The sequence below is a fragment of the Mauremys reevesii genome, linkage group 2, assembly GCF_016161935.1.
Source record: "Mauremys reevesii isolate NIE-2019 linkage group 2, ASM1616193v1, whole genome shotgun sequence".
NCBI classification, from domain to species: domain Eukaryota; kingdom Metazoa; phylum Chordata; order Testudines; family Geoemydidae; genus Mauremys; species Mauremys reevesii.
Window position 1 is genome coordinate 185,943,283 of NC_052624.1, and position 13,405 is coordinate 185,956,687.

Below are 13,405 nucleotides of genomic sequence, written 5' to 3' on the forward strand. Positions count from 1 at the left end.
TTCACTCCCTGCCTCTCATTTGATCGTTCACAGCCAGGTACAGATAGCTCCTGTTTGCTGTGATCAGTGTTTGTTTTTTTAGATAAGCAGTTCAACGGAGCTCCGATTGGAGTTCACAACAAAACAAAGAGAGGCTGCATAACAAAACAAAGAGAGTAATTTAGTTAAAAGCATTCTGGGATATCTCCTTATTCCCTGGAGGCCAATAAAAGCACTGGTGTGTGTCCACACTTGATGAGCAGCGCTGGATCACCAGCGCTGCACTCGCTACACCCCAACCTGACCAGGTGTACAGCCAGCGCTGCAGCCAGGGAGTTGCAGCGCTGGATGTGCCTTGCAGGTGTGGACAGTTACTAATTGCAGTGCTGGAAAGCCTCTACCAGCGCTGCAACTTGCAAGTGTAGCCAAGCCCTAAGAATGAGCCTTGTGGGAATGAGTTAGGTGCCTGCCTCACTCCATACAAAATGGAGATAAGGAGGAGGAAGTGGTGGTGGTGCCACACACCTACTAACTTTTATCTCACTAGCTAGAACACCTGCCTGGGATATGGGAGATACCGTTTCAATTCCCTTTTGCTGCCTGAGGGAGAGAAATAATTCAAACATGGGCCTGCTATCATTCAAGAATGTGCTCTAACCACTGAGCTATGGGATATTCTGTTGGGGGGGAGGGGCTCCCTCAGTCTCTCCTGTTGAAGCTGTTCCAGATAAATAATAACAGAGTAATTGGAGTGGGGAGACTGGACCCTGGGTCTGCCACTTTTCCCTGACCACTCACCTGCAGTGTCATTCTCCCTCTCTCACTCACTGACTATCTAAGTGTTTATCCACAGTGGAGCAGTCAGTGGGCCAAAGAAGGAGCACGAGAATGATTCTGCAGTCCATCAGTTAGGGCTTCCACACGGAAGGTGGGAGACTCTAGATCCAATCACTCTGTATTTAGCCATAGTGAAACAGCTACACTCTCCTGAAGGGTTGCAGCTCCCCTGTTTAAATCTGTTCTCCCACTCTGGCAGAGAGAAAGGAATTGAACCTGCATCTCCCACATCCTAGGGCCTAGGTGATTGCTCCAACCACTGGGCTGAGAGTTATAAGGTGGGCAACCCTGCCTACTATGGCTGGATTTTGAATGGGACTAAATTAGGTAGCCATGCTCAGAGGCCACCTATTAGATTGGGCCCCATGTGCAACTAAAGACCTGTCTTCCCGTGTGTAGTTCGTGACTTGCTCTGTGACTTAGCCAGGAGATAGCTGCCTGGGTGCCTAGAGTGAGCAGCAGTGTGTGTGCCACAGTGTCTAAAGTTTACGCACACAGGGAAATTTTACAGCAGAAACCTAGGCACCAAATGAGTTTAGATGCCCACTGGGTTAGGTGGCAGCCAGTTGTTTTGTGGATCACACCCTAAGTTCCTACTGCCAATGAGACTTAGGAGCATTTGAAAACAGTATTTAAGTCCTAAGTCACTAAGGCATTTTTTTGAAAATTTTACCCAATTTGCCTAAAGCTTTGCAGGATCAGGTCCTAGGCTGTAACTGCATGACACTATCATAGCTCTGGTGAGGTGAAAAAACCACCACCCACATTTATTATTCCTGCTGTTCTTATTCTCACAAAACTCCTGTTGACTTCTGTGGGAAATACATACATGTGAGTTTGTCTGGTTAGGCTTATTACACACAGTCTCAGGCAAGTTTGGAGTTCATTAGTCCTTCTATATTATAATTTACTGTCAAATAGTTTTTTAAAATTGTGTTATTGTCCTAAACTCTATTACATTTTCTATTGCCTTTGATTACAATATGAGGCCTATGTTTGTGTTTTGCATTCTTATTGTGCATACAGGACGGGCATCAGCTACTTTTCATAGGGTAGTTGTCTCTTTGACTCTTCCTTAACACCGTGAATATTATATAGAACCAGTTCCTTAACAGGACATGTACCTGTCTTTGATAATTTATTTCTGGTAAAAGAACCATTCCCTCTATTTGTTATAGACTAGAGCATTAGTAGAAAATGGGCCCAATCCTTCAAGGCTTACTCCTGCAAGCCCTTTCTTGTGCAAGTAGTGCCACTGAAGTCATATTTACATTTATTCAACGTCCCCCGTTTGCTTGTTGCATGTGATAAGAAAAAACCTTTTTGCTGGGTAACTTTGCGTTGGAAATGTGATTCTAGGAAAACAAGTATGTGGCCATACATATCTATATCTATCTATCTATCTCTACGTGTGGAAAATTCAAAATTAATCTGGAAATAAGTCAATCTGAAAAATCTGCCATTTACCCATTGTTGTGAAAGCTCTAGGAAGAGAACTATTTGCATGGATAATAGATCTAGTGTAACTTCTAGTGCATTAATTTGCACATCTGTCTGAGGGTTAAATTCAGATTGGACAAATACTCCAAAATCTCTACCTGTTAAGTCACAGTAATTCTGCCATCCTGGCTCTTGTTGAGTGATACGTTACTCCACAAACAGTCCTATTGAAATCAATGGGGATACTCCTGGAATAAGGCACCAGCTGTGAGTAAAGGTGGCACAGCCTGACCCCAAGAATAAAAATGATTCCCAACAGGGATACAAAAACAGATGTGTGTGCCATGTAAACCTAAAACTGTCTAAAATGAACCAGTGAAGAGAATCTATATGTATTGGCATGAAATGTAATCAACAAACTTAGCGACTGAGAGCTAAAACACGGGAGTGATGTGCATTGCTTCAGATGGAGTGCTTGGAAAATGCTTCCTGGAGCTCTCTGATGTCAGTGGGAGTCCATAAACTGCCTCCACCCTTTTAAAGAGTGCAACATAGTCTTCTCTGTGGCTACCAATTGCTGGGGGAGTTCAGCCATGACTGCCTGACATGCAAAGGGGATCCATAATCCTGCCTACTTCCTAGTCTGACCCTTTTTGGACGAGCTGCTTCCATAGGGGAGCCACTTGGTAGCATCTCCTGTATGCCCCTGAGTATAGGGCTTGAAATCCTAGCTGGTTTATGTATAGAGACTTGTGCAATAGTGGACAGGAAAGAGACTCCTCCTTACTTCTTCCCCTACCCGACTGCATAGTTATGTACAGACTAGCCACAATCTCTCCTTGGAATGCTGATTTTGAAACAGGGCTCTGTTTGTGTGTAATACACACACACAAATTTATATACACATAACCAGATTCTAATGGCCTTACTCACATGGAGTAGTACAGTTCTTTGTGAGTAGCTTCATTGATTTCATTTGGAATAACTGTAATTTGTAGTATTTTGTTACCCACAGTGAATAAGGATATCAAAATCTGGCCCCATAAGTAGTATTAGCCATGGACTGCTGTGGAATGTTGTAACAGATGTCACTAGAAGGCTCAAAGGCACAACATGTACAGAAATTGCTTGAAGATTTAGAAATATTTTTGAAGGGTTTCTAAAATATTTTGGACCCAGTGATGGCCCAAGTCTGCCACCCTTTACTCATGTTTAAGAGAAATGCAATTGTTTTCAATAATCTGCTTGCAGAGTAAAGTACTATCAGCGTAAGGGTGGCAGAACCGGATCCTAATGAACAAATGAATACATAAAAGAGAAGTTCTAACTGTTAAGAAATCTAGAAGAAACACCATTGTAAACCTATTTAATAGACCATTGTCAGGTGAAAATTTAGACCTAAAATTTGTTTTACTTCAGAATTGTTATAATCTGTAAGGCCATGTTCTCTCCATTCTAGATAACTATTTAGAACTGCCCACTATTCTCACTGAGAATATAAAAAAAATAATAATAATTGTTTATGTAAGACATATTGGCTATATTTATGGAAACCAACTGGAAATGCACCCAAATCTATTTGTGAGTGTATCCATTTTTGTGCAACCCTCCTCATATGTGCTCTTGCGAAACAGGTAACAGCATGCAAATACCAGCACAGGTGTTCAGTTACTCATTTTGCCTGCACAGAAGCATACACCCACTAATTTATGAGTGTATTTATGGAAACCAGATGAAAAGCTTTATTGTTACAGAACAAGTATCAGTTAACAGCTCTACTGACATAATCAGCAATGCTGTTCCACAAACAAGGAATTAAGCAAAACAGACATGTTGGCTTCCACTCTCTAAGAAACAGACAAGGGAAAATATCAGTATTTTCCAAAGAGCAAAGTTGGCATCAAGGAAAGTAATTTTCTAGATCCTAGAGACCAGATTTTGCCATCATTGCTCACATTGAGTAGTACCTTATTCCAAGATTAGTCCCATGGGACAGACAAAGTAAGGCAATACTCTACATGAGTAAGGGTGGTAGAATCTAGTCCTAGAAGGGTTTCTCAAACAAGACAAAAATGACTTAGAGAAGGACATGAAAGTAAAAGTATATGGAACTGGGCTAACACATTTAGTCAGTGGACAGTGAGAGAGTGATAACATAATATATTGAATAAGATCAATAACTTGTGCACTGCCTTATCTACTACAAAATTATGAAATATATCATGCCAATCTGGGAAGCAAATTATTTTCTGTATTACATCTAAATGATCGCAAATCATTCCAAATGTAATTGCTTAATTAAATATTTATTCTAACATTTCTATTGTGCACAATGAGTGACTCCTCTGAAATAATAATCTATTTCAACATAACTTAGGTTATGACCTTTATGATTCAGTAAAAGCTTTTAACATTTGTGATTTAGGAACACCAGTGAACATAAATATAATTGTTTTGTAACAATACGTCTTATCTCTTGTCATGATTCCCAGTTTGTCTTCCTTTACTGAGGACTGAAATTGACTGTGTGTGTGTATATATATATATATATATATATATATATATATATATACACACACACCAGCAAAAGTACAATAGAGTACCACTGATAAAGATTTGATTCTTGAATAGCCATAGAAAATTGCTGTGTCTTTTACTTTTTTAAAAAAGTGGTAATCAATGTAAGCTCAAAATAAATTGAAATGCCAGATATAAATTTCTGCCATAGTCTAAAACTGATAATCAGTTAGAAAAATTAAATTATTAAGTAAAACCCACTAGAATTATGAAACAGATACTTGAAATTCTAACTATATGCGTGTACAACAGTACTTAGCATAATCCTGCTTGGGATCGTTAGGCCCTACCAGAATGCAAATAATGTATGTACTATAAACTCTCTAAAATGAGCAAGAATACTTAACACTTTCCATCTTCAAGACCGTGTACAAATAACCTAATCCTCACAACACGCCAGTGTGGTAGGTACATAAGTAGTATGTACCTAGTTTTACAGATGGGGAAATTCATTCCATTACTGATTGCCTCTCCAAGGGAAGCTAGCACTATCAGTCTTCACTGAACTGAGGGCATTGAGCCCCTTGCAGAATCAGATCCTAAGTGACTTGCCTGTAACCCTACAGCATGACACGCCAGAGCTAGGAGTAGAACTCAGGGAGTTTCCAGCTGCCTGAATTGCCCCAAAGGATTGAGCCATGCAGCCTCATGACAAAAATAAAAGTTTTCTTCTTTTCATAAGGCTGCTGACACCTTTGGTATCTGAGAAAAAGGGACCGTATCTGACCATTAGCTAGATCCCCTTGTGTAGTAACATTATAGCAAGATTCTCACAAGATGCACTGTGTTCCAATGTAGTAATTGAAAGCTTTCATTTTCATGGTCTGATATTCAAAATCCAGTGACACTCTCTCTTCCACGGAGTGAAAAAACATCAGATACTTATATGATCATAATCATGATCAAGTTTTGTTAATATAAAATATGGATTAAGGGACACAGCCATCTTGTTTATGTCCAGAATTAGACCTCTTTTAAATTGAGATAATCTGGTAGAGTGCACTAAAAAAAAGTTTTCATTTTTTTTTTTAGTTCAGCAATTCATTGCCCAGAAATTTTCTAAAAATATATATAGCTGTCATTTTGATGGGAATCTAAAAAAATAAGTGGGCCTAATTCTACTGTCTCTCACACCAGTGTAAATCAGGAGTAACTCCACTGCAGTCAATGGCATAGGTGCTGGAACTAGAGGTGCTGGGGGTGCGGCAGCCGCACGCCCTAGCTTTGAAATGGCTTCCATCATCTACAGGGTTTACAGTTTGGTTCAATGGCTCTCAGCACCCCTGCTATACGAATTGTTCCAGCACCTCTGGTCAATGGGGATACATTGATGCAAAACTGGTGCAGGTAAAAATCAGAATCAGGCCCTATGCCTGTTTCAACACCTGCAGCTGCTCTACCTCCGCAAATAACTAAAAAATGCCATTGCCTTCATATAAAAGAAAGACCCTGAATGACAAGTTTGTTTAGTGTACCCTTAGAGCTATGCACATACCTGATTTTATCACTGATGACTTTGCCATTCACTATGTTAGTGTTACACACAGATGTAAATAGCAGGCAACTCTTTTGACTTCTGCAGAATTAGAGAAAGAGGAAAAAAATAAAACCACAATATCCTCCAGATGACAGCGTACATGCAGAGAAACATATAAAAGGCTACCAAATTGGCTTCTGTAGCTTTAGAAGAAAAAACATCTTTGCCAAGGAAGGGCAAAGTAGGTAGGGGCGTATCTTTTATATTTAAGCTTTAGAGGGATAACATATACAAAAGAGATGTGTAAAAAAAAATACATGTAAAAGTAGTAAAGTGTCATTTGATTTGTTGGAAGTGTTAATGTTTTTTTAATGTAGGGTGCAAATGAAAGGCTCGCTGGTATTCATGTTACATTTTTGCCTTGTTTTTCAGTACAAAATCCACAGGCAGCCTTTGATCTGTACATGCTATTTCCATATGGCCCTATTTTTAAATATATATTCCACAGCAGCCAAAAAGACAGTGTCAACTATATGTGAGTTTATTTTTTATTATTCATTGTTTAAGACCTTCCTAAAATATCTCTTTCCAGGTTTAAAAATGAAATTGCTAAGCCTCCTGATTTTGTCCTCTTTTATTTCGAAAACTGATATTTCTTCCCTTATATTTTAAATGGAGCTGTAGGTAACATAGCTTTTAGTTTTCTTCCTTATTTGCACATCATATCATCTGCTGCCAGCACAGCTCATGTTTTTTGAGAGTTTACTGCTGTTGCTGATCACCAGAGGGAGCTCACACCTACCTATTTGTGTAGGTCCTATAAAATAAGAGGATCTTTAGAACAAGATTTTTGGAAGGTGACTAGTGCATTTTTTTAAAATGCAGTGGCACAGTCATCATGACCAGATTATAACAGTTGTAAGGTTAGTCAAATGTAGAGTCTTAGTTCCTGATTCAGCAATATATTTAAGTTTGTGCTTAGCTTTAAGAATGGATGTAGTCTTATTGAAGTCAATGGACATTTCTTGTGCTTAAATGCTTTGTGAAATCAGGATAATAAAAATGCACAGATTTCAACATTCAACATCAACTGCTTTGAATTAAATGATGTGGGATGTGACATAAATGAACCAATGTGTTTATTATTTGAATTACTGCTAATAAATTTGTTCCCAAATCTTGTGATGCAATATAGTTTGAGTAACAGGTAGCTAATTCAAGAGATCTAAATAGAACATTTTTAAAAATGTAGCTAGTAACTGGTAAGTGTTTTGAGTACAGTCATTTTGACACAGCAGTGTTTCCAAATGCTGCTTTTCCCTCTCCCACACAGCTCTTCTTTCCCTGTTTCAACAATAAAATGTTTTTAGCAGTCTGCAATTTTTATTGTAAGCTGTGGCTTTAATATTTCTGCACCTAAGGATAATTAAGAGACATTCAAATAATGTTTGAATATAAGGTGTCAACCTTCTTCTGACTTGCAGGTGTGCCAATGAGAAGTCATTGACATCAATCTGCTGTGAGTAACCTTGGTCTCGTATCTGATTCTGGTATTAGAATAATCAAGGAACGCAATTCAGAAATAATATTACATCCTGCATTTTATTCAATTCCATATGACAAAAATAGTAACCTAGACTAAGACATCCATTTCAATCAGTAGATGTGTCAAGCCAACAAGATTTAATAATAAAAAATATTGGATCTAGGTAACAATTCCCAGCTGGTTCAGGGAGGCTCCTAGCCCTACATGGTATCGCAGTATAAAAATAGTGTCTCTCTTCACCATGCAGAGAGGAATGACCTAACCCTGAATACAAAAGGGGGTCAGTCTTACTGTACCATCATCAACCATCTTATATACAACACTTTACATCTCTTTTTTTAAGTTATACACATCCTTTAGGGAGAAGAGATAATACTACATGGTACCAAATACTAACAAAAAAGATCACACAAAAAATGACACAGATAAATAAAAACATTCAATTGCTGAAATACAGCAACATTAAGCCACCTCAGTTTTCTTTTTTCCAATGCTTTGAAACACCCCCAAATAACCCACATACTGTGGTCAAAGATGTTACATTATAGGGATAGTTTGTAATCTATCTATCTCTATAATATATATATCATCACTGTAGAAAACAGAGCTGTATAGTTCATTGTTCATTTCCAACAGAAACAAACAGCTAATAAGTCTTTGAAACCATTTTCATTCAATTACATGATGGCAGAAATAGTCCATCCTCTTACAGTAATGGTTTTTGTTGTATAAGAAAGAGATTGTCCTATTTTTTCAGTCTCAACTGAGAAGACCTCACTGTCTGATTCTTTCTTCAGGGGCATAAAACTCCTTGTGCTGTTACCCAGCTACCCATAATGTCCCTTGAACAATTTTGCTGGACAGAAGTTCATAGTGTCAGACTCCACCCTACTTGTAATGCACAAAAATGAGGTAGTACACAAAACATTTACTGTTCAAGTTTTGATTAAGCCCCAGCCTCCCAGCTTAAGAGTGAAACCATTCCCTTTATTTACTTGGTGTAATTTAAACAATGTAATAAACATAAAATATTAGAATAATCAGAGTACATTGTGCTTTGTAGTAATCTGAGAAGATAATCAGCAAGAATTGGGAATCACTTCAGGATATTTTAAAGTTATGACTGATCATACAGCCAAACACTTTATATTTTGTTCCCAGTTATGTTGTGCACAATACCAGTGCTATTAGGCAATCAACGTCTTGCTTGTGGGTGTGTGAGAAAGAGACAGAACAGATTACAGTAAATTTAAACCTACACAATGTTCTCTTCAGTCTATCCTAGGTTTGCATTGCTATCACACTCCTAAGATGAATTTATCAAAATTCTGTTGGGGATGGCCACATTTTTAAGTAGGCTTTGTAGAAACATTAAATGAGTCATTTCAATTTAGGAAATGGCAGGCCCCAATTTACTTAAGGATCTGACAGTTCTCGGTGGCTTTTCTGTTTAGCTAACATAGGTCTCTCATATTGTTTGACCTGATGACAAAACAAGAAACTGAAACCGTTTTTCCCCCCCATTCTCCTTAAGTCAAAGTACTATTTATAAAATAGTTTACATCTTTGTTCAGTTTCAAATTATAGACAAACCTCCCTAATACAAAATACTAAAAGTGCAATAGTATAAATTAAGAGTTTGCAACCACATTATACAAACATTACCTTTTTATTGTACAGCTTTGATAACATGAAATATTTACTCACAACTCTTTATAATGTTGTGAATAATTTATGGTGATAAGGTTTGTCTGTAACTTGTTTTCCAATCATTGAGTTAAAGTCCACACTACATTTTTCATTTAATAGAACAACTGTCCACATAGCAGCTACAAATATTTAAATTAAAAAAAAAAAAAAGTTTGTTACTGACGGGTACTTGCACATGAAAAGCATGCTATCTTTCCCATAAAACTTCACAATTTTGCCTGCATTGAAATAAACCACTTATATATAGTAAACCAAAATTTGCTTAAAAAAAATCACATAGCCAGATGTATTTTGCAGTACAAAAGCTTCATTTAAGGTTGGGCCAAGTATATTGTCTGTTACCCGCATAATCTTAACTTTATAAATACTACAGACAAGGATACTGTAATAATACACACAGCATTGGGGTACTAATCACTTATTTAAGATTAAGATTCCTAAAAACATAGTTCAAGTTTCTAACTAATTTGAATAAAACCAGCAAATAAGTTTGACAGGAATGCCATAGTGAAGCCCCCTTTTCTCAGTTGATATTAATATTTTAAGAAGCAAAGTGGACGTAGTCTAGACTCTTTCTGTCCCTAATGCAGTTATCCAATGATTTTTTTGTTTTTGTTAACTTAAATTAAAAAGGTTTTAAAGTTCTCAATAACAGTCAAACTCACTGTTGAAAGAAGTACCATGCAGATCTTGCAAGACAACTTTTCAGCAGCCACAAAGTTACGTATTTTTGCTATGGGAAAATTTTAAAGGGAACCTATGTATTTAGGTCAGGAAACTAATCTTAACTTCAAAAACTGTACATGAAATAGAACAAATGTGGTGTTGAGTAGTGGTCCAACAGTTATTTGTACTGAATGCTTTTAATTTATGCCAATCTCTTTGTTATCCTCAATAAATCTTGTGAATGGACGACTGGCTCCAGTTTCAGAACTTGCTTTGTCCAGACCAACAATGGGAGGGCTGCTGCCAGTGCGAGCTTTGTCCATGCCACTGGTAATGTTACTTAAAGATGGAATGGCACTTCCACCTAAACTTACTGGGAGCTGGGGAATGCCTCCGTTCTGTATGACAGAAATCTCATTGTTCTTCATAGCAAGTCCGTTAGTGATAGCTGCAGCATACTGGTTCCAAAAATTTGGGTCAACATTCATTGCCCGAGCTGCCAAATCCTTTTGGAACATTTCAGAAAACTTCAGAGCGTCACCACCTAACAAAGCCATTGGGTTTTCCACGGATAGTCGACGACCACGTCTTGCAGGGGCATTATTCCACATATGAGTTCCCATGTGAACCTGTATAGAAAATAGAAATGGGAAACATCTACAAATTAGCATATTTCAATAAGCTAGTTGGTCTGAATATTCGGTATAGCAATTAAAATAAAACAAAGAGAAAAAAGCCATCCTTAAGTTCACATTTAATGAAATTAGATTACAATTATTTTGCCAAGCGGTATTCTTATGGACAATGGGAGTTGTAGTCCATATTAAAACTTTTTAAAAAATATTCATGTAAGTCGTCAACCTACACATTTCTTTTCACTGAAAACAAATACAAGGTATATGAATCCTTTAGGTTAGACAATTTCAAATGCCAGCTGGAAGTTCTGACATGCATAAAAACACAAGACCACCTTGACAATTACTAGGCCTAGGGGACACTTAGAAGTCTTAAGCCTCTTACCCCATCTAAGTGTTATTTCCTCTGCCCTTGACCTTTTTGTGTCCTCCTGTCTCTCTCTCCTCTGTTCTCTTAATATTTCTCCTGACACTACTTCACTCATTCTTATTCTCTTTCCTCAAACATTATATACATTAAAAATATTTTTTTACTAAGGTGTGGCCCTTGATGCCTCTAACTTCCTGACGCTTACCTGGGTTGTGAGGACGAGAGATGGTGCTCCCGTGATACATCATTTTATGTCGCTGAGTACCAGCTTACCAACCTGCATAGTGACACATGCACTACATGCAGAGTGGAAACTGGACTGTGTAACAAAGGCATCCCAGTAAACTCTGGGTCACTGGAGAAGCATTGCTTATAATTTTACCACACAACAACAAGAGGAGAAAAGGGAGCAGAGTTACATCTTAACAGCTAAAGGGTGCCCATAATGTTTTTAAAATTATTTTCATATATGGGGAGGTCTTCTAGTTAGAAAGGGTTTAGGAATAATCTTTGCCTACCACCCTCCTTGGCAACCACGTACACAATTGCACAGAGTACAGGTTAAAATGGCTCACTGACTGTCACAGGATTCTGTGTCATTCCTGCCTCTTTGCAGTGATTTGTGCTTTATTTCTTTCCACCTTTTTTATATAGCAAGCTTATTTCACACCAGTGTTCCACAAGGATGGCACAAATGTACAACGCAGATACATTCTATGAGACTCAGGTGTGCGCCACCACGTGCCTTGTCACGTATGTGTATGCAAGCTCTTGGAGCTGATTTTAAAGTACACAGCAATGTGCACCCACAAATCAGAGGGTAGGATCAAGCCCTGGTTCTTTAAACATGTTGAGACCATGAAACAGCACCATACAATAAATGTTTTCTTTATCTTCTCTTTCCTCCACGCCTTGATGACAACAACAAAATGAGAGCTTGCTAAGTTCAGATGTTGTACATTTTTAAACCCCACATTCCTTACAGTTTTGTTTGAGATTTGAGAGTTTTCTTCTTACCTTAAGATTCCCTTTTGTGGTAAAAGCTCTACCACAGATTGTGCAACCAAATGGCTTTTCACCAGTATGGGTGCGCTCATGTATCTGTAGTGCACTTGCTGAGGAGAAGGTCTTCCCACACGATTGACAGTTATGTTGCTTGGGAGTCCGACGTGGTGGGGGTGCCAGCATAGGAGTGATGCCTGGACTCATCACTGTCTGTGGTGCAGCAGGAACGTGGATTCCAGCTGGAAGCGAGGGAACCTCACCCAGTGAGATCGGCTTGCTGTGACCATTCACTTCCATTTTGATCATGGTAGGCGCAGTGCTGGTGACCAGGCTAGGAGTACTTTGGCTGGGACCTAGAGTAAAGTTGGGTTCAAATAACTGAGAAGGCAGCTCTTTTAATTTGTGCGTCAGTAAGTGCTGTTTTAAATTACCCATAGTGGAACACCCACGATTGCAGACTGTACAAATAAATGGACGTTCTTTAGTATGGCTGCGGTAGTGAATTTCCAATGCACTCTTACAAGCAAAAGGCTTGCCACAGATATTACAAACAGTACTTTTAAACTTACCACGTTCTCTGTTCAGGAACAGCAGGCTAAAAGGAGCCTCCTCTTTGATGACTGGTCTTCCCGGGTTGGTGGATGTCAGATCTAAAGCACCTCCATTTTCAGCAGCAGATGGTGGACTATCAGGTTTTTCTGTCTTTAATTGTATTTCCTGTGGTTCTCCATGGTTGCTAAGACCTGGGGACTTTGATCTAAAACTTTCACTATTGCTGTTTACAGGAGACAAAGCTTGCATGGAGGAAGAAGATTCTGACATCGCAGGGCTGCCTGCACTCTGGCTTTCGAGATCACCAACAGCTGATGAGGAATCATTGCTCAAATGGTCACTTTCACCTGATCCATTTTCTATGGATTTTAAACTGGTCAGCTGCTGACAGTTCATGACAGAATCAATCATTTTCATTTGATTCTCCAGAGCAGCAATACTGGAAATTACAGAAGGCGGTGAAGGAGGACAAGACCCGGAGTAAGATATAAGTGGTTTGGATGAGTCACTTGCTGTGTCCTTTAATTCTGGGTCCTCTTCCATAGAATTTTCATCAATGTCATCATCATAGTTGCTCAGTGTTTCAACATTCTTTTCATCATAGGAAAGCT

The 13,405-nt window shown here is 38.5% G+C and overlaps 1 protein-coding gene across 5 annotated transcripts in view; it reads right to left on the reverse strand.

Moving 5' to 3' along the window:
• The window catches only part of SALL3 (spalt like transcription factor 3), a 46,715-nt gene that overhangs the window by 15,979 nt on the left and 17,331 nt on the right, over window positions 1-13,405 (reverse strand). For 3 of the 5 annotated variants that reach the window (XM_039526250.1, XM_039526249.1, XM_039526248.1), the window contains exons 2-5: window positions 12,812-13,405; window positions 12,255-12,595; window positions 10,607-10,861; window positions 6,329-6,409 (exon numbers count right to left, since the gene is read on the reverse strand). The exon at window positions 12,812-13,405 is cut by the window's right edge and continues 2,337 nt beyond it. In XM_039526250.1, coding sequence (XP_039382184.1) covers window positions 6,371-6,409; window positions 10,607-10,861; window positions 12,255-12,595; window positions 12,812-13,405 — 1,229 coding nt within the window. In that variant the 3' untranslated portion in view covers window positions 6,329-6,370. Of the gene's footprint in view, window positions 1-6,328; window positions 6,410-7,907; window positions 10,862-12,254; window positions 12,596-12,811 lie in introns of those variants that run through there. The other 2 variants (XM_039526245.1, XM_039526246.1) reach the window with 1 other exon arrangement.